This window comes from Heterocephalus glaber, unplaced genomic scaffold (genome assembly GCF_053883595.1).
Source record: "Heterocephalus glaber isolate CG9 unplaced genomic scaffold, H.glaber_assembly_v1.0 deba00001004, whole genome shotgun sequence".
NCBI classification, from domain to species: domain Eukaryota; kingdom Metazoa; phylum Chordata; class Mammalia; order Rodentia; family Bathyergidae; genus Heterocephalus; species Heterocephalus glaber.
Window position 1 is genome coordinate 3,651,506 of NW_028258179.1, and position 22,027 is coordinate 3,673,532.

Consider the following 22,027-nt stretch of genomic DNA (forward strand, 5'->3'; position numbering starts at 1 on the left):
AATCCAGTCCACAAATTAAGAGCGGTTTTTGTATTTTAGAGTAGTGATAAAAGAAAAATAAGACAGAGACTGCATGTGGTCAGCAAAGCCTAAAATATTTATTATGGTGCCCTTTACCAAAAATGTTTACTGAAGGGCCAGGGGTACAGCTAAGTGGCAGAGCATTCACCTAGCACACAGGAGTCTCTGGATTTGATCCCAGCACTGCCAAACAAGAAAGAAAACATTTACTGAACTGAACTTTTAGAACAAAAAGGAAGAGTGATATGCCATTTGTAGTCTCAAAATGTTTCCTATTTTTGGAAGAATTAACTGAAGAATGCCACTGGAATTCTGATGAGTACTGCACTGATTCTGTAAATCATTTTGGGTATTACCAACATTTTAACAATATTAATGTCTCCAACCCACAAATACAGAATGTCTATTATGTGTCCTCTTCAATTTCTTCTACCAGTGCTTGACGATTTTCATTTTAGAGACCATTTGCTTCCTTGGACTGTTATAGCACATCAAGAATTTTACTTAGAATCTGCTAACGGGCTGGCTGGGGTGGCTTCCTCACAATAGCTGGCCCTGTATCCTCCACGCTGTGGGCTTATCTGGTTTTTCCTCTTTTACTCAGCCCAAGCTTGCTCTGCAGAGCCTGTTTCTCACTTTTACTTTTTCAAATAAATTGTCACCATTAAAAAAGAAAGAAATCCCATAATAGGGCCATTTGGCCAAGAAAACTGGACTTAATAAAGACAATTAACAAAGAGTACATTTTCCTAAGTAATTCTTGGTTCCTTCATCAAAGCCCATGTATACATCTGACACCAGGCAACAGAACTGTTAAGAATTTGGCACGACTTTAATATAATATGGTTAACTTCAAGCTTATACAGCTTTGGGAGGCGGCAGGGGGCAGTAAGGTAACTGAGTCCAGACAAGCTGTCCCACTGGATTACATCCCTAGGTCTTTCAATTTTTATTTTTGAGAAAGGGTCTCACTAAGTTGCCCAGGCTTGCAAGCCTTCTGCCTCAGCCTCCTAGAGTTCTGAGATTATAAATGTGTCCCACACCCAAATTATGTAACTTCATTAATGGCTTAAAATAAGAAGAAAAAAATAAGATTATAAATAATAAAAATAAGAATGATAAAAATAAGATTATAAAATGGAAAGTAACCTATCATATAAAAAAGGATCACAGACTTTTATTTTTAAGTCACTAACTAAAAGGAATTTTGTGGTTTATAATGAGCTAAATCCCAAATGCAACTTTCCAAAGCAAATTCTTACTTCTAGTCAGTCAGTGCACAGGCATTTCATGTACTGATTTGGCAGTATAAATTAAAAATACTAGAAACGTGCAAAGATTGATTTAATTTATAATAAAGAAAAACTGAAAAGAGCTAAGTGTCTAATAATAGAGAATGGTTAAATAAAGCATATAATAACAGAAACTGCAGGAATACAGTTATTAGTTAATGAGGATGTAAATAAATGGGTACATTTACACCATTGGTAGCAGTGTAAATTCATGTTCCTATGGGCAATGTATTTCAAAATCTCTATCAATATTCACACATAAATAGGGAGACCTAACAAGAAAAAAATATGTAAATTACAAAGCTATACTTAATTTAAAAATTTTAAAACAATGTAAAAGTTCAGTAGTAGGGAACAGGCTAAACCAAGGTACAACCCATTGTAGCCACATAAAAGGCAAAATACCAGAGCTGAATGGACTGCAAAGTCCAGAAAGCCCAAAGGAGAAAACTGACGTAAGTGCCAATTAGACTAAAAATAAACCCAAAAAGGCTCGGGAACTGATAATCTCAGGTCACTCTGGGGTTAAAACTAAGGACTGATTGGGCCTGAGATTTAGCTCAGTGGTTCTGCCACCTGTCTTGTAAGCGCAAGGTCCTGAGTTCAATCCCCAGTACAAAAAACAACCAAAAAAAAAAAACTAAGGACTGATTAACAGGCTATGAGCCAGGCATGTGGCACAGGTCAGAGGCCAAGGCAGGAGGATTGCTGTGAGTTCGAGGCCAGCCTGAACTACACAGGGAGACCGTGTCTCAAAAGGAAAAACAACAGGCTATGAAGCCCTCAGATTCCACAGGCCCTCCCCCACTTAACACAGCAGGGCAACTGTTCCTGACCCAGCAAAACAAAGGACCATTATGCTTTACAAGCACAAAATACATAAATTCTCACCTGCAAATAGGTGCACCAAACCGAAAAGGCAGAGGGAGGGAGAGGAGTACAGAGCCAGCAGACATACTACATGGTGTACACCCCACCTCCTTCCAGGCTGCTTCTCCAGCTCAGTTCCCAAAATTCCAGCACTTATGGCTTTACCTTGAAGTAGGAGTTTGAAAACATCTTGCCGGTGGAATTTTACCAGCCAAAGGAAAAGTATCTAAAAACAATAGCAGAGGCGGCTTCCCGAGAACAGCCCAACCAGAGGAAGACACAGTAAATCTCTGTCAAATGTCTCTCACATACTCAGAGATTAAATATTAGATTCCTGGTCTCAACCTTCACTTGGGTATGGGGAGACAACCAGGAATAACAGAACCTGACCAAAGTTCCTAGTTTGAAACACAAAACCAACCCCAAAGCCATTCCTTCCCAAAAAACAGAAAAAAACAAAACATCCCAAATCAATCAAGCCCAGAGAAAAAGGCTGTGCAAACTATTACAGCCCTCAAAAAAGAAATACACCCATAAAACAAATATAGGATTGTTTTTAAAATGAAATAAAAATAAAGTAACTGCTTGAAAATAAGCAGACATGAGGGAGGAGGTGCAAAAATCAATAGAAAGGCTAGAAGAATTTGAAAAAATCTACCAGAAATAGAACAAAACACACACACAGGGGGCCAGGGATTTAGCTCAGTGGTTCTGCCACCTGCCTCGCAACTGCAAGGTCCCGAGTTCGATCCCCGGTACAAAAAAAAAAAAAACCAAAACACACACAGGCAAAAAGATAAGATCAGGATCATCCAAAAGCACAATCACCCCAACTAGGAAATAAACAAGGACAGGGTACCTGAACAACCAACCAGGTTTCAGGGCTGAAAGTCCTGTTTTGAGGAATGCCCTGAAACCAGGGAAATCAATAGCTTCTGGCCAGGCATGGTGGTGCACGCCTATAATCCCAGCACTCGGCAGGCTGAAGCAGGAAGATCACAGCAAGTTCGAGGCCAGCCTGGGCTACAAAGTGAGTTCAAGGCCAGTCTGAACTACATAGCGAGACCCTGTCTTAAAAAACCAGCAAAAAAAGCTAGTCAACCCTACAAGGAATGAAAACAAACCCGAAGCAATGAACAGTATCTTGACACTTCTAAATAATGGAATTAAAACCTGCAAAAGCTCCCATAAAAACAAGTTACATTTAGGAACAGAAATGAGTCCAGTGCTGGAATAACAGATGTTATAGTTCCCCAAAATTCTGAAGGAAAGTAATTCCCAACTCAGAACTCTTACATCCAACCAATCTGTCAAACAAGTATCAAGGTGGCATGACATACTTTGTACAGAAAATCTGAAGGAAAAAAAAAAAGATTTTTAAATTTCATTAAGTTTTTCTCAGAAATCAAGTAGAAGGTAAGTTCCACTGAAACTAGAAACAAGAAACTGAGAATCTGGAAAAAGGAGACTTAACAGAATGAAGAAAACCCCAAGCCTAAAACAACAAATGTAACTAAGCAGGAAGAGCAACTATCCCAAGGCCTAGTATCTTAGGAAGATCAAGACAATGCAGACAGTTGTCTTAATTACCTTACTTCCCAAGTATGGACAAAATACCAGCTAATTGCAACTTAAAGGAGAAAAGCTTTCTTTTGGCTCACAGTTCTTAGACTTCAGTATAGTCAGGAGCTCCAAGGCCCGCCACTAGGAAGAGGAAAAGCTGCTCCAGGTCTGGTGACCCGGAAACGGAGACCAAGGGAGGAAACAGGAAGGGAGATAAACCTTTGCAGGCCACGCCCCAGCGACCTGTCACTTTTAAACAGAGGACTCCTAAAGGCAAATCTGAGCACTTTCCAAAAGCCCACCTGTGAGTGTTTGAGGTTCTTGGGGGGCAGTCACATAATTTAGAGACCAAAGTACCAAAATACTCAGCTATAGGAAAAGGCAGAAAAGACCGCTATTTTAAAAAAATAAACCGTACATAACTCTGAATTTAAATTTCTCTTCTGTGCTAATAAATATAAAGAGAAAAATTTGGGAAAAATACATCAAAAAAGAGGTAGTTCTTGGTGGATGGGATTAAAAATGGTGATGGCTTTTTCCTCTTTGTACATTTTTGATATTTTCTGGATTTTTAAAAAATAAAGACATTTCAGAAAACTACTGCAGAACACAAAGGCAAGAATATAAAAAAGAAATTTTAACATACATGTCCCATAAAATGCAACCTAAGTCAGTTCTTTGACTTGATATATACAAACATTTAACACTGTCATTTGTAATTCATGAACAATGCAAAACAAAGCAAAGCCTTTTAAACAAAGAGGTCAGTGATATTCCCTTTTAACACTTTTTAATTTAGCAACACATCCTAATGTAATGAATTTTTAAAAGCTTCAAAAATATTGTTAGTAATTTTTCAAAGTGGTTACATATTGGAACTAATTAAAATCTCAAGTTGTTATTTTAACAGCTGCCTTGTAACATAGAAAACTTGATACTCATGCCTTTTTCTTTAAGTTCCTTGCCCAAATATCATAAGGCTCAAAGACACTCCAACTTTAATGCAATACAGACGATCCTCTGAGATGCAGCTAGATAAAACCGAAAGTCTAGTTTCTAAACTCCTCTCTTTTGCAACACATTCTTACTTTCTCCCTCTATGCTAGAGACATAATGGAGAGTCCTAATCCCAGAAGAATTATCATCCCAGAATCCAGCATCTACTTGATTTTTGGTTAACTCTAATAATGCAAGTCATCAGGACAATATGAAACTCAAGATCGAAACAAGCTGATAACTGCTATTATTGTGTATGAGATGCCCACATAAATAATGGAGAGTAACATAGGGTTACAGATAGACATATCAGACCCCTCAGTTTTTCTATAAATAAGTATCTTACTCAGATTTTGAACACCATTTCTTACAATTCTGTGCTACCATCTACTACTCATTTTGAAATTATTGCAATTTTTGAAAAACTTAGCTTACATTTTACTAAGAAGGTAATTAGAAAATATGTACTTTGAAGCCAAAATAATTAGCCCTACTATGAAGTTATTTAAAGTATTACATTGAAATATTACAGAATATTTTTTAAAACATCTTTATCACTATACAGAACTTACACTTATGCTATTAAATAGAGTATCCGTTTACTCAGGTTAAACAGGTTAAATGGCATATTGACAGCTATCGTAAGTTCCTAACACATACTAAAATTTTCAGGAGCTTGGGGCCAGATAATTACAAGTTCAAGCCTAGCCTGGGTAACTTATCAAAACTTGTATCAAAATTTACCAAAGGGGGAGAGGGGCAGACCCCAGGAATGTAGCTCAGAGCTCTCTGGGTTGGATCCCCAGTACCAGGCGCACGTGTGCATGCGCATCCCCCTCCCCCCATATAACATGCTAACACTATCCACTCTGGAGTTCTCTGGAGACCTCTGTTAAATGAGAAAGGGTTACCTCTGTCCCACAGCTATTTCGATCAGTGACAGGTGAAACAGCAATACATGAGGAAGCCCATCACCTAAAGTAGCTGTTTCACTAGCTCTCCTACCAGCCCTAGCGCCCCATCAAGAATGTGTTTACCAGTCTATCAACCATTACCAAAGGAACACCCTGGAAAAGGCCTTCTGGTTAAGTGTCCTGCCTTAATGCTTTATATGGCTTTGCAAAGTGTATTTCATGGGCCACTACCATCTCCCAAGGTGGTAACAGTTGGTCAAATAAACCTGTAAAATAATGGGTTAAGCAGACTTCCCACAGGTACTTTTTTTTTTTTTTAAAGCCAGGATCTCCCTCTGTAGTCCAGGATAGTCCCGAATTTGCTATGTAGCCCAGGGTGGTCCTGAACCTTCGATCTTTCTCGCAGATTCCCAAGTGCTGGGATTACAAATGCATGCTACCATGCCTGGCTTTCCCACAGCTCTCACTATGTTAATACATGACCTTGAATCTCCTTGAGTAGTATTTGACAATGAAGAACAGTTTCTTACAAAGTATCTTAAAGGTATGTGGGGTTGTTTTGGGGCGGGGGGGGGGGTTACTGGGGATCAAACTCAGGAACTTGCACTTGTGAGGCAAGCGGCAGCACCACTGAGCTAAAACCCCGGCCTGGTATGATTTATTTTTACAATTTCAAAACACTTCAACACGAAGCTCTTCTGCTAACCAATCATTATCTTAGAGAATGAGCCCACCTTGAGGAAAGGTAACACACTCAAATTAAGATTTGCCTGAATCTCTTTTTTGGAGACAGGGTCTCCCTGTGTAGTTCAGGCTGGCCTTGAACTTACTATGTAGCCCAGGCAAGCCTTGAACTCACTATGTAGCCCAGGCAAGCCTTGAACTCGGAGCAATCCTCCTACCTCAGCCTAAGTGCTGGGATTATAAGTGAGTGCTGGGATCACAGGCCTGGGCCACCACGCCCAGCTCACTGAATCTTAAAGGTCAGAAGAAAACACAACAATCAGAAAAAACTAATCTACTCAAACTGAAGTGTTTTCTGTCTCACAACAGGGCTATTACGTAATTTATAAATTTTTTTCCCCACGAAGATTTATACTAATCAGAAATCTGCTGGTCAACTCCTCCCTCGCTGAATCTATGGATTAATGTAAAAACAAAAGCCAACAACAAATCTTGATGCATACAAAAGCCCTTCAAAATACATGACCACAATTCATGATAAACCATTATATATTTGTGAACTTTATATGTACTTTAATTTAATGAGGTTGTCACATTTATTCTTTCTTTATGGCTCAAAAGAATGAATACTATTGTTTTTCAAATAAGATTAGGGATAAGGAAAAAATTAGGGACAAGTTAAGTATCAAAACCATAACTGTGGGCTGGGGATGTAGCTCAGTGGCGCTACATCTGCCTGGCAAGCACAAGGTCTTGAGTTTGCTCCCTGGTAGTGGGAGAAAAAAAAAAAATAACTGAATGCTTTTCTCAACCTCAAAAAACTAGCAGGATGCAGCTAAGAATAGCTGCCTTAACCTGACCATGGCCAAGATTTACTGGTCCTTTCTTCTCAAAAAATGCTGCCCTGCATGTTTTTTGCCTTAAGATACATATTTAACTTCCACTTGCATGCTAAATTTTGTGATGCTCATGCTGTCTCCACACACACTTGTTTATTCTTCAAATAGCTATTATGCCCATTTTACCATTAAATGGTGACATACTTTCCCATGATCACCACCTAGTGAAATGGCAGAATAGGATTCAAACCCAAGATTTTAGTTTTATATTAAGGACTCTCTCTCCAAAATAGCAGTATTTCAAACAGTGATCACAATGAAATCATCATTTTGCCCCCATAACCTCAAGTTAAATTCGCTACCAATTCTACAGCTTCTGATAAAAACTCTTTCCCAAAGTAACACATTCAGTCATACCTAAAATATACCTTCCCTGTCTGACTTCAAGAATCCTTCCCACATCCAGCTGCCCTACTCTGCTCACTCCTCTCATTCTGCTCTTGAGACCAATTCCTGGATGGCCTGGACTTGGTCTTGCTTCTACCACTAACCCTTCACAGACAATCTGACCCATGATACCAAGCTTCCTTACCTGTAATTCAGAAACTTGCCACAAAGGACTGATGGAAAGCAAATAAGATGATGCATCTAAAGTATTTAGGGCAACTGTCAAGTATATTTAAGTGCAATTAAATACTTTGCTATTTTTTTTTTTTGGTACCAGGGATCAAACTCGGGTCCTTGCGCTTGCACAATAGGCGGCAAAACCACTGAGCTAAATCCCCAGCCCCTTTGCTATTATTTTGTTTGAAACATTTTTTTACTTTCTCAGAAGAAGCAAATACATAGTGAATGGTATATGAATCCTTGAGTTCATATAGTACTCATCCTAAAGATTAATAACAGAAAAAGGAGATCAAGTAAAATTTCATTTCCTCTGGGGTCTTAATATTTTTTTTTTTTGGTACTGGGGATCGAACTCGGGTCCTTGCGCTTGCAAGGCAGGTGGCGGAACCACTGAGCTAAATCCATCTGGGGTCTTAATATTACCAATGACCCAAATATGTTCTAGCAGTCAAGCATAGGAACACAATTTTTTAAAAAATGCAAAGGGCCGAGGCCTCAGCAATCAAAAGCTTGCTAGTGTATGTGAGGCCGTGGGTCTGATCTCCAGTACCACAAAAAATAGCAATGAAGTGCGGAGGCTTCAGTCAGCAGCCCCCCCAAATCTTCAGATCCTAACTCTACCACTTATGAGATATATTATTCTGAGAATTTATTTCACCTCCTTAAAATAAATTTCCTTAATAACTACACTAAAGCATTATCTTCTGGGGGCGGAGGGTGGGTGGGGGGGAGTACCGGGGATCAAACTTGGGACCTTGCACTTGTGAGGCAGGCGGTAGAAGCACTGAGCTAAATCACCAGCCCTAGCACTATCATTTTTAACATATGTGGCCTGAATTATGTAAAATTCCTAGCACTAACTAGATGCTCAGCAAATAATTCAAACCCCTATTTCAATAGCCTGAGCTATAATTAGAAATTAGAACTAAGGTGGGAGCACTGAAACTAGAAAAGCAATTTAGTGACAGTGGAACACACAGATATCTTATGAAAGAGAAGAAAATCATTATCACCTGGCCCTGGAGCCCTCCTACAGAAAAAGCAGAGGGAGATGAGCTCTTCAGGTGAGGACGAGCGGGAAGTGCAGTGAATCACGTGTAACTTAACAAACTCAACCTGGTCCCCTGGCTGTGAGAATCACAGAGCCACTAAGTGGACAGATCCGCACAGATCCGCACACGCCTTTTCACTTCAAGGAGGAAAGGGGAGGAGACATGAGAGCTGATATAAATAACTGTAATTGTCAAGAAAACCTTGGCAGGACAAATACAGAGTTAGTTCTTTTTTAACCTGACCTTTTTTTTTCATTTCAGGACACCAATCTACTGAGTCCTCATCAATTATCATTTCTTTCAACTGAAAAGATTTTATATAGATGTACTCCATATTTATAATACAAAATAGAACAAAGTTGTACAATCTGAAAGTAAAAACTGTTACCTTCAATAACCCCACAATACAGGTTAATCATGATTTTACACAATGCCTTCTAGTATTCTTGTCAAAGTTTAGCTAATACTGAATCAAATGAAAACAGTTATAGACTACAGCAGTTGTGGCAAATGTGCCACGCGTGCCACAGCAGGCTGTTTGTATCACTGAAACCTCTAAAAGGTTCGCCATCACTGGACTACAGGGTTCCGTTAAACAGAGCTAAGATCTCTGATTCAATGTTACATTAGGCTGATTTGTTATTAAGCTTTGACAAGAATGCTAGTAGACATTAATCTTTCAGTAACCAATAAAAGGTTCTTAGCCTTCTCAAAATATAGATCTGAAACCAAAATTTTTAAAGAGGATTATTCCAAGGGGGCAAAGACAGTCAAAACAAATATAATAAAATATAATAAAAACAATGCTTTTTTAAAAAGTGGATAAGTGCTCTCAAGTCTATTTGTTCCTTTCAGATTTTCTGAAGTAGAACAGAGAAAGACGGTAGATGGAGGGTGAGAAGAAGAGGATAAAGAAGAAAAGTCTTTAGCACAACAAAAAGAAAAATCTCTGAAAGTGGTTATCACCAGTTCTACTCAGTTTTAATGACAAGGATGTCTGAAAGTCTTGAGAAAAGGACAGGAAAGTACCTGGACATCAGGCTGGCCCATGAATGAATACACACAAACCCTGTTTCTCTCATCTGGTTTCTGTTTCATAGCTTGAATCTTTTGTCCTAACACTTGTTTATTTCAATGCCACTGGAAGCTTCAAGAGGGCAATGTTCTTTCCCACTAACCTTTGGACATAGAGCAGTATATGGAACGTAAGAGGTTTTCACCTTTAGACTAAGCTCCTTAAAGCCATAAAACATTACACATGAATAGGTTTTAATTTATATTATGTTAAGTTTCTTCTACTAACGTGACTCACTGGTACTATAGATCAAGAATACTAGCCAAGTGCAGTGGGATATGTAATCCCAGCTACTGGGGAGGCTGAGACAGAGGGATTTCAAGATGAGGCCAACTTGGGCAACTTAGTGAGGCCCTATGTCAAAATAAATTAAAAGGATTAGGGATGTAAGCCCAGTGGAACAGCACTTGCCCAGTACGTGTGAGGACCTGGGATCACAGTCACAATCACCAATACAACCAACAAACAAACCCAAAACAATATGTACTACAACATTTGATCTCTAATCATAGTCAAGAGCAACTCAACATTAAAATGATAACTTTTGTATCTGGTATAGAAGAAAATTCAACTTTATGTACCATCCTAACATCAGGAAATACTTGATATGCAAAAACAAAGAAAGAAATAGACACTAAAATACGCCTGTTTAATGACAGCAGTCTTTATCCATCTCCATGAAATTAAATGTAGCATCAAATTATTATGTATTACTACATTATAGAGTAGTATATCTAAGAGTGTCTCAGACTGAAAAAAATACAAGTGTGAATGCCTACTTACAACTGACAAACCAAGAGAAATAAATCTTTATTTAAGGAAAAGTTCTTTTCACGAACTTACTTGCTAATTTGGCTTGTAATCCGGAAGGTCCAGGTTTTGATGTCTCTGACTTAGAAGACCCTGGAAGAGACAGTTTTGTTTTAGAAAGGCTAACTTTAGGGCTGAAACGAGCAGCCCAATCAAATTTTGAAGAGCCACCAGTTTTACTCTGTTCCTTCTCCCTGCTACTTCTTCTGGGACTGGGACTGGATGCTGAACGGGAACGCCTGGCCTTGTTCTGGTCTTTTCCTTGCTTCACCCTGGCACCTGGTGGCACAGTGGAGGAGGCCGAGGCCACAGCAGAAGACGAGGAGGAAGTAGAGGCAGCAGAGGAAGAATCAGTGATGGTGCTACACCCAGCTTTGGCCGAGGTGGCGGATTTTGAAGCCAGCTTGGTAGGTTTTGCAGATCTCTCTTCAGCACCAGTTGATTCAGACCCAGAACCACTCTTCACACAAAAACCTTCTGTCCTTTTCCTTTTCTGACTCCGTGAACTACCAGCGGCCCCACTCTTTCTGCTATGAGCCTTGCTTGTTGACGGTGATTGTGCAGATTTCAGTTGTTGCTCTTGGTCTAAATGTCTCTTCTTTGACTTACTATGTGGCTTATTTGTTTCTGAGGGAGACTCAGTATGCTGAAGTGCTCTGGGTTTTTTTGCAGAGCTAGGAGAACTGGTCCTGTTGTAGTCTGGACTAGCACTGCGTTTCACTCCTCGAGAATTGTCTTTCTTAGGCACGTGCCCCGTTTTTTGCCTTTCTGAAGTATTCGCTCTGTCTGGATCCTCTGGTTGTGGAACTGTGACAGCAGATGATGTACTGCAGCTTCTGAGAGGTTAGATAAAAAAGAGTTAGTAGCAGCCAACCATGAGCAAACCTGTCATATAATACACTTCCTAACTTCTCAAATCTTTAGAAATAAGTACTTAGGGGAAAATAAGCAAAAATTTTCCTGGTAAGTCAATGTATTAAAAAAAAAAACAGGTTTTGCAAGTGGTTCAAAATTGGAGGGGGGAAGGGGGAAAGCAGGTTATTTCGGATGGTGAAATATCTGACTAAAAGATAAAGCTACTCTATAGCCCAAAGATTACTAAGAAGAACACTCCTAATCACAAACGTTAACATTACAAGAAAAAGAATGTTTAGTGGTTCAGAACCAGTGGCAAGTTGAACAGCAATGCTTTCTTAAAGATTAGGAGAAGTAAGCAAAAACATATACTTTCAAAATGAAGGTTAAAATTTTTCATCTTTTAGTTCTACGAAATCTGCACAGTAACGCTCCTTTCCAAGGACTCCCACCAATTAGATCTTAAGAATCATCAACCTGACTTGTGGCTCTGCCAATAAATACTGAAGAAAATGGTAAAATGGCACTTTAGATGCCTATGATTTCTTAAGCAAACAGCCCATTAAACAAGGAAAGTCTCTGAACAAGGAAGGTTTTCTCACAGCTGTCTAAATGAGAAAAAACTTCATTTTCTAGGGCAGTGGTGGTGAGCACATAGCACATGCACAGTAGCAGACTATCTGTATCCCTGAAAGCTCTAAAGGGTTCACCATCACTGCCCTAGGGTGTACTGCACTGATATCACTGCAAAGGTGACAAACTAATCATCTTAAAAGTTACACAGAGATTAAAAACACCTGTTGTAACATTTTGGTATAAACTGACAAGCATTAATATAATGCAATGATGTGAATGCAAGAAATTCTGCCTTCAAAATGCATAAAAAATACGAAGATTTACCTTTTAGAAAGGTGTCCCCTTGACAGTTCAGAAGTAGTATTAGACTGCACTTTGGGTGCCTTAGAATTAGATTTTCTACTCTCAGGAGGGCTATATCTCTTATGTTTTGCCTGCCCTAAAAGTGACCTGTCAGCAGAAAATCAAAACAGAGATCTATCAGGACACTGAGATGCAAATACAATATTGAATGTGAAATATGTTTACATTTTAAAAGAGCCTCCCAATTCATCATTATTGACCTACCCTTCTTCCAAATTTTCATAAAATTCTATCAAATAATATAGCAAAAGAAATTACCTCTTAACACCAACCCCTTTCATAACCAAAGTTTTGCTACTAACAACTGTCATAACTGCATAGCATTATTATGGTTACTTTGGCAGTAATGAACTTTTCATTAAATTTATTCCAGATATTCGAATATACTACATTTTTACAAGAAGCAAAATGAAGACTTTAGATCTGAACACAACTTTTAATAGATACTGTATGCTAGTACACAGTAGGATGGCTATAGGTAACAATAAAGTACTGTATATTCCAAAAACCTGGGAAGAATTTAAATGTTTTCATCATTTAAAAATGCTAATTGAGGACCTAGATGTTTAACCTGATTTACATATTTGACAAGGCAAACATGGATCACAACAACACAAGGTATCCTTTTAATTATAAATTTATAATTCAAACATTTAAAAAATAGATGTTATTAATGGTCTTTAAATGTTTATAGAAAAGCAATTTGTAATTCACACAATAAGCATAGCTTACAATGTGTACGTACATTAAAATTCAGATAAACACCTAAGTGCAAAGGCAAATAAACCAATTTTCAAACTGACTTCTCACAAAAAAAACATTATAAGAAATACTAAATAGTAAATAATCCTATATAAACAAGATAGTGATTTTTTGCTAAAAATTAAAGTATTAATCAATAGAAAATGTGTGCACACATGGGTTGTTCTCCAAAACAGACCACATACTGGCTCATGGAACATGTTTAAGTAAGTGCAAAGGAACTGAAGTTATCCCCTGTGTATTATCAGACCATAGTGCGACGAAATTGGAGATCAATAGCAAAAGAACGTGCAAAAATTTCATAAACACATGAAAATTGAACAACACACTTCTGAATAACAAATGGGTCACACAAGAAATTAAAGAAGAAATCAGACAGTTGCTCCAATTAAATGACAATACAACATATCAGAATCTATAGGATACAATGAAAGCAGTCTTAGGGGGGAAATTCACAACAGTGAATACTCATATTAGGAAAACAGAGCTAGCCCAATTAAACAACCTGATGCTGAACCTCAAGCTTCTAGAAAAAGAAGAGCAAGACAAATCCAAAACTCATACAAGGGAGAAAATTATAAAGATCAGAGCAGAAATCAATGCAATGGAGACTAAGAGAACGATATAAAAAAATCAATGAGCCAGGGATTTAGCTCAGTGGTTTTGCTGCCTGCTGCGCAACCACAAGGACCCAAGTTTGATCCCCGGTTCCCAAAAAAAAAAAAAAAAAAAAATCAATGAAGCCAAGAGGTGGTTCTTCAAAAGAACAAAATTGACAAACCCTTAGCCAACCTTATCAGGAAAAGGGAAGAAAAGGCCCAAATCCATGCAATTAGGAATGAAAAGGATTAAATTACAATGGATCCAGCAGAAATCCAGAGGATCATCAATATCTACTTTGAGAACCTATACGCCAGTAAGATGGAAAACACAGAAGAAATGGACAGATTTCCTAGATATGTATGAATTACCAAAGTTGAAGAAGACCTAAAAGTTCTAAACAACCCAACATCAATCAATGAAATTGAAAATGTAATTAAAAACTTAACAACTCAGAAAAGCCCAGGTCCTGATGGCTTCACTGGTGAATTCTACTAGACATTTAGAGAGGAACTATTGCCACTACTGTTTAAACTCTTCAATGAAATTTAAAAGGAAGCAATAAGCAATACTCCCAAATTCATTCCTGGAAGCAAGCATCACCTTGATCCTCAAAGCAGAGAAAGACCCAACCGAAAAAGAGAACCATACGGCAATCTCACTATGAACATAGATGCCAGGAATGCAGGGATGGTTCAACATATCCAAATCAATAAATGTAATATACTGTATCAATAGAGCCAAGGAAAAAACCATATGATCACCTCAATAGATGCAGAAAAGGCATTTGACAAAATCCAACATGCATTTATGATAAAAAAAAAAAACCCTACAAAAAATTGGAATAGATGGTCTCTACCTCAAACTGATAGAAGCCATCAATGAAAAACCAACAGCCAAAATCATACTAATGGTCAAAAACTGAAATCCTTCACACTAAGATCAGGAACAAGACAAGGATGTCCACTATCACCACTCTTGTTCAACATAGTTCTGGAAGCATTAGCCACGGCAATTAGACAAGAGAAAGAAATAAAAGGAATAAAGATAGGAAATGAAGAAGTCAAATTGTCATTATTTGCAGACGACATGATACTCTATAGAGAAGACCCCAAGAACTCCACCAAAAGTCTTCTAGACTTAATAACCAAATTCAGTCAAGTAGCTGGATACAAGGTCAACACACAAAAATCAATAGCTTTCCTCTACATGAACAACAGACTCACTGAGACAGAAATAGGGCAAACAATTCCTTTCACAATAGCAACCAAAAAACTGAAATACCTAGGAATAAACCTAACAAAAGAAATCAAAGACCTCTTCTCTGAAAACTATAACACTCTGAAAAGAGAGATTGAAGATGATATCAGAAAATGGAAAGAAAGACATCTCCTGCTCCTGGGTGAGAAGGATCAACATAGTGAAAATGGCCATACTTCCAAAACTGCTATATAGATTCAATGCAATCTCAATTGAAATTCCGGCCGCATACTTCATGAACCTTGAGAAAACCATCCAAAAATTCATTTGAAACAAGAAGAGACCGAGAATAGCAAAAGCAATTCTAGGCAATAGAGACATGACAGGGGGCACTACAACCCTCAACTTGAAACTACACTACAAAGCTTCTGTAATAAAAACAGCATGGTACTGGCAAAAAAAAAAAAAACAGACAAGAGGACCAGTGGAACAGATTAGAAGATACAGGAACAACTCCAGACACGCTCTGCCACCACATCTTTGACAAAGGAGCCAAACAACCTCACTGGAGGAAAAATAGCCTCTTTAATAAATGGTGCTGGAAAAACTGGGTTTCAACTTGCCAAAGATTAAAACTAGACCTCTATCTTTCATCATGCATTAAACTAAAATCGAAATGGATGAAAGTTCTAAATATTAAAAAAGAGAAACGCTGAACTGGCTGGAACAGAGGTTACGTAGAATTCTTGAAGACACTGGTGTAGTAAAAGATTTTATGAACAAAACCTCAGTTGCCCATGAGCTAGCACAATCAACAAGTGGGATCTCTTCTTACTAAAAAGCTTCTGCACAGCAAGAGAAACCACCAATAGAGTGAAGAGACAACCCACAATGTGGGAAAAAATTTTCGCCTGCTGTTCCTCAGACAAAGGTTTACTATCTCGAATCTATAAAGAACTTAAAAAAATCAGACCTCCCAAATTTAAAGACCCAATCTAAAAATGGGCATCTGAAATGAACAGACATTTCTCAGACAGAGTAGAAATAGCAAATAAACATATGAAAAAATGTTCAACATCACTGGTTATTCAAGAGATGCAAATGAAAACAATGCTGAGATTCTACCTCACTCCAGAAAGAATGGTTGCTATCATGAAATCAACCAATAACAAATGCTGGTGGGGCTGTGGGGAAAGAGGAACGCTGCTCCACTGCTGGTGGGAGTGTTTCCACCACTGTGGAAATCAGTATGGAGATAACTCAAAGAACTATGACTAGAAGTCCCATTTGACCCAGCTATTCCCCTGCTGGGGATCTTCCCCAAAGAATTAAAAGAATCATACCACAGGGATATATGTGTACCCATGTTCATAGCAGCACAGTTTGTAATAGCTAAAACTTGGAAACAACCCACATGTCCATAAACTGGAGACTGGAAAAAGAAAATGTGGGTTTTTAAAAATAAAATGGAGTACTACTCAGCCATAAAAAAAAAGAAATTAGAGACATTTTTTGCTAAATGGATGCACACTGAGGCGATACTCTTATGTGAAATAAACAGGACACATGTGTAAATACCAAATAGTTTCTCTAGTGTGAGAAACTGAAAGTGTAAATAAGGACTAAAAGGTAAAATAGATAATGTGAAATAGGAAGAAAAGGGGCAAAGGGGAAGGGGAAGAGGGAGGGGTAGGGGAAAGGAAAGAAGGGAATGGAATTAATATGAGAAAATGAAAAAGTGGAAACAAAGTCTGTAAATAGGGAGGGATCGAAGGGTTGGAGGGCAGGGGAAGGGGAAAAAAATAAGAACCAAGAGAGATTATTTAAAGGTGCAAATTTCCAATGATGAATGTCATTATACTGTATACTTAAAATGTACCAATTAAATAAAAAAAGAAAATGTGTGCACACAACACACAGTCCTACAAAGATACAGAATTTGCCACAAAATATTCCAAAGACATTCAAAAGAGCCCATCATTAACATGACTGCATTACAACAAATCAAAGCCTTGCGCTAGTATTGTCCTAAAAGGCAGTTTGAAAGACATGAAAAAACTGTGTTAACAGACTGAACCTCAGGTGATGGTTACATGAGATTTACATAGGCAATATAGAAAAGGAAGTGTGTTAATACATATCCAGAAAAATTGGGGTTATATATGTGAGATATTAATAAAATAAATAACATGTAATTCACAGCAGACACTCTCTGTAGAAGAGAACTTAGAACAAAGTTTCATTAATACCAAAAATGTTTATTTTAAGTAATAATGATATAAAAATTCCATTATTATTTGCCTGGCCCAGTGATACCTGCCTGTCATCCTAACATTAAGAGAAGAGCGAGGGGGCCAGGGATTTAGCTCAGTGGTTCCACAGCCTCGCAAGCACAAGGTCCCGAGTTCGATCCCCGGTACCAAAAAAAAAAAAAAAAAAGAGAGGAAAAGCAAGGAAGAAAATCATCTGACTGCAGAAGCTTAAGAATAGCATGGCCAACATAGCAAGACTTCCTATTCCAAACAAATCTTGACTGGATGTGTAAGCTCAGTGGCAGAGGCCTGCTTACCATGAATGTGGTCCTGAATCGCATCCCCAGGCACCAAATTCTTACAGGTTTTCATTCCTCAAATAGAGATGAATGTGGAGTTAGGAAGGAGACTCCTACATTACTCCACATTACTCCCACGTGGGAGCAAAATGATTAAGTAAAGGAGTAAAAATGACTAAGACGCTATATGTGTATGTGCCAATTCCTTTAAGGGGAATGGCATTATTATGTATCACAAACATATACTAATAAAAAAAACAAAAGCTTTCATTCCAAATGTCATCTCAAACAAAACTTAGATATAAGTCAGTGAGAACCTCACACAGTAATTACTGAATCTCTAAGGATGGTATAAATTGCCTGGCATATACAAATACAACTATCTCCTCAGAAAAAGAACCAAAAGTTTCTCCTAAGAAATTAGCTTCTCAATAAAAAGAAATAATTCCTGGTCTCTAATATCCCTTTATCTGCCTCTGTTTCTTTCTGTAGCCCTCCCAGTCCCACACTATTTCTCAAGAACAAAGAAGCTGAACTTGTAAAGAGTTTTAGATATGAATTTTTAATTTTCCTACTCTGCTATTAAAGATTAAAATTTTAGATTAATCCATGAGTTTATTAGATTCAATTTTTAAGGTTTGCTTTTATTTCTACTAGCATGAGAATTCTCTTTAAGAAATGAAATATGAATTTACTTTTCAAATCATTCCACAGATGTTAATCCACAGAAAGTTATACATATTACGATGTTTTCAGGGTACCAAATTCAGTAATCATAGAATACTTATAAAATTAGGTCACTCAGATCTCCTACATTCTTATTTTCATAAAGTTTCATAATTTAAAAATCATAAAGGAAAACCATTCATTCAAAGCTAGACAACTCTATGAAAAATGTTTAATATTCAAAGATCTTTTAAAATGTTATACCCCAATACATCTCAAAAAGGAAAAACAAAAAAAGACTCATCTTCAGTTGATTCCCACCAACCTAAGTGTCTCACTAGACACCAGCTCTTATCTTCTTATGCCAAATAAATTATTTTTTGGTCCTAAAGCATATCTCAATTGTTTGCAATGCTGGGGATTGAACCCAAGGTTACATCTAAAGTGATATTTACCCAATTATACTCTCACATTTCCCATTACCTTACTAACATCTTCAATAAACTAAAGAATTTAGCAGGTAAACTCTCTGAAGTTATAAAAGTTAACAGTACTATAGTCAATCATCTGAGAAAACCGAAGTTCACAAAACTTACTTAAATCCAACAACGCTCACAATGCTCTTTGCTAAAATTAAAATGTGGTATTCTCACTGAGGACTGATACATATTTTAAAAACATTTATTATTAACCAAGCCTGCTGGGGATATACCTGAAATCCCAGCACTCTGGGAGGCAGAGATAGAAGAATCACAACTTTGAGCTCAGCCTGAGCAATTTAGTGAGAGACCCTGTCTCAAAAAAGAGGGGATAGGGTGGCTGGGGTGGCTAGGGATGTAGCTTAGTGTCAAAGCCCTGGGAGTTCAATCCCCCAATACACCCCCCCAAAATCAAAACCAAAACAAACAAAAATCCACACACAGATGTGTATATATAAAATGTTGATCATTAGTGCCCCTTTTTTTGGTACCAGGGATCGAACTCAGGACCTTGCGCTTTTAAGGCACTAACGAGCTAAATCCCTGGCCCACCTTTTTATTTGTTTAGCAAAGGGGTCTTGGTATATCTTCTGTAAAGGATAGTTTTTAGTTTTGTGGGCAATACTATGTCACAAAAGCAGACATAGTCAATATGTAAACAAATGAGCATGGCTATGCTCCAGCCAAATTTTCTTTACACACAGTGAACTGGATTCTGCCTATCAGTTATCATTTTCCAACCCTGCAGCCTCCCAAAGAGGGGCTCTATCTTATTATACCCATTTATAAATTATTGTTCAGAATATTACAAAGTAAACTTCCATAAAATGATGTCCAACTTAGAAGAGCCAATTAGAACATCTCAGTACTCAAAACTAAAGGACGCTTACATGTCTCCTTGAAGGTCATTTACTAACTCCGTGATTATCAAGCCATGATGTTCAACAGTAATTCTTTTTTTTTTTTTGGTACCGGGATCGAACTCAAGACCTTGCACTTTCAAGGCAGGCACAGGAACCAGAGCTAAATCCCCAGCCCATTTAACAGTAATTCTAATAAAGAGCGTAATCTCTTCAAGACATACTAAATTTTATATACACTATAAAAATAAATTTTCAGAATAGTACAGTTAAATTCATGACAAACTGATGAGCACTAGAATAAGTCCACTTGGTAAATCAAAGCCCAAAGAGAGGGTGTGTGTGTGTGTGTGTGTGTGTGTGTGTGTGTGTGCGTGTGTGTGTTACCAGGGTGGAAGGCTCTCATGCTCTACAAAATGACCTAATAGGACCGGGGATTTAGCTCAGGTGCAAGGACCCGAGTTCGATTCCCAGTACCAAAAAAACAAGCAAACAAACAAAATGACCCAATAAAAATATTAACAGGGCTAATGGTAAAAAGATTAGGCACAGAACACTCAAACTCAATGTTACTTTCAATGAGAGTCCCAACAAAAACATCATCAGTTTTTTTGTTTCTGTTTTTGTTTTTGGTACCAGAGATCAAACTCGGGACCTTGAGCTTTTGAGGCAGGTGGCAGAACCACTGAGCTAGATCCCCAGCCCCCGTCAGTTTTAATATAAGCTTAAATCTGGTAAAGTTCTTGACTAGTACAGTATGTGTGAGGCACTCAGTTTGACCCCCAGCACAGCGGGGAATCCTGTGGATTACATCTCCACTAACATTTCCAATAATCACCTGTCAGGCAATCCATCCTTTGGAGTCTGCCCAGGCTGGACCTGAACACCTAGGCTCAAGCAATCCTCCTGCCTCATGCTTCAGACTTGCTGGGTCTATAGGTGAACATCTCAGCATTCTTTAAATGTGTAAAGACATTTTAAGATAAGCTTCAACAAAATTAAAAATGTAATTCTTGGGTAGACTTTGCCATCCTCTTTATACACACCGGAGCAAATGGCTTTTAGATTCCTGAGTGTGTTTAACATTTAAAAGTACACAGGTTGGGCCGGAGATTTAGCTCAGTGGTTCCACCACTTGCCTCACAAGCACAAGTACCCGAGTTCGATCCCCGGTACCAAAAAAAAAAAAAAAAAAATTAAAAGTACACAGGTTCTGGGCGCCTCTGGATTAGCTATGACTTACACAACATGTACAAAATTTGTATATTTTTTGGGTAAGATTTTCATGTATTACTAAATCTTCCTCTTTAAATTGAAAGGTTTTTCCCCATTTCCATTCATACAATGACACTGGAGAAAAATGCGTATGAACTAACACTACTTCTACATTATACTGTCATCATTTCCCTATTAAATGTAAAGTTGCAACAGAACAGTCTGTAACAAACTTTAGATTACATTCTTTTATGATTATACTGAAAACCAAGTTTCCCATGCTCTTGTTGACTTTTAGGAATGCAGTATTTGAACACTTCTAGAGACTTTAATGTACTTTTATTATAATTTAGTTAAATCCTCAGTAGTCCAAAGGATTAAGAAACATCTTTAGAGCTCAGGGTCCAGCTCAATTGTGGAGCACATATAAGGTCATAGGCACGGATAAGGCCATGGGTTCTATCCCTAGCATAAAAAACAAACAAAAAACAAAAATGAAAAACCATCTCTAACCCAAAGGAGACTGAAAAAGAGACCTCAACTTTGAATCAAGGAACACATTCTTCCTTAATATTAGGAAAAATAAAGAAAATGGCTAGTTACAAGTAGATAGGTAATTCCTTATAGATATAAAATGTTTGAGTTTAATTTCAATACCAAACATATTCTCTTGCTTAAACACATGCATATACTGCCAAATGTAAATAGACTGGGGTTTTGTCTCCAGATTTGTCTGTGTACATGCACAGACATGCACATTTTGATGCTTTTATAATTTATACACACAAAAACATTATAGCTTTGTCTACCAAAAATTAAAATTTTCATTTAAAACACTGCAAAACATGTTTTAAATAAGCTGTTTTTCAATGATCAAGGCAAAGTTCATATTAAATTATTTTGAAGTCACTAATGTTCCCTGTAAAATGTACTGTTTCTCTATTTTGATCAGGAAATAGCTTGATTTGTCCATGGTCCCATGTTTAGTTATGATGAAACATTAGCTCAAATGATTCTGTCATTTGGAGTGAAGCAATGTTTCTCAACAGCACAATACTGCCCCTAAGAACAACTGTCAGGGAGTACAAATGCTATTGGCATTTAGCAAATGAGGACCAGAAGCAGAGGCTAACACGTAGCGTGTGCGAAACAGTCAT

The 22,027-nt window shown here is 37.7% G+C and overlaps 1 protein-coding gene across 25 annotated transcripts in view; it reads right to left on the reverse strand.

The window, feature by feature from the left end:
• Positions 1-22,027, reverse strand: part of Trip12 (thyroid hormone receptor interactor 12) — a 133,443-nt gene that overhangs the window by 71,065 nt on the left and 40,351 nt on the right. For 12 of the 25 annotated variants that reach the window (XM_013066781.3, XM_004868019.4, XM_087209354.1 and 9 more), the window contains exons 3-4: positions 12,499-12,624; positions 10,777-11,579 (exon numbers count right to left, since the gene is read on the reverse strand). In XM_013066781.3, coding sequence (XP_012922235.1) covers positions 10,777-11,579; positions 12,499-12,624 — 929 coding nt within the window. The remainder of the gene's footprint in view (positions 1-10,776; positions 11,580-12,498; positions 12,625-22,027) is intronic. The other 13 variants (XM_021247058.2, XM_021247056.2, XM_004868021.4 and 10 more) reach the window with 3 other exon arrangements.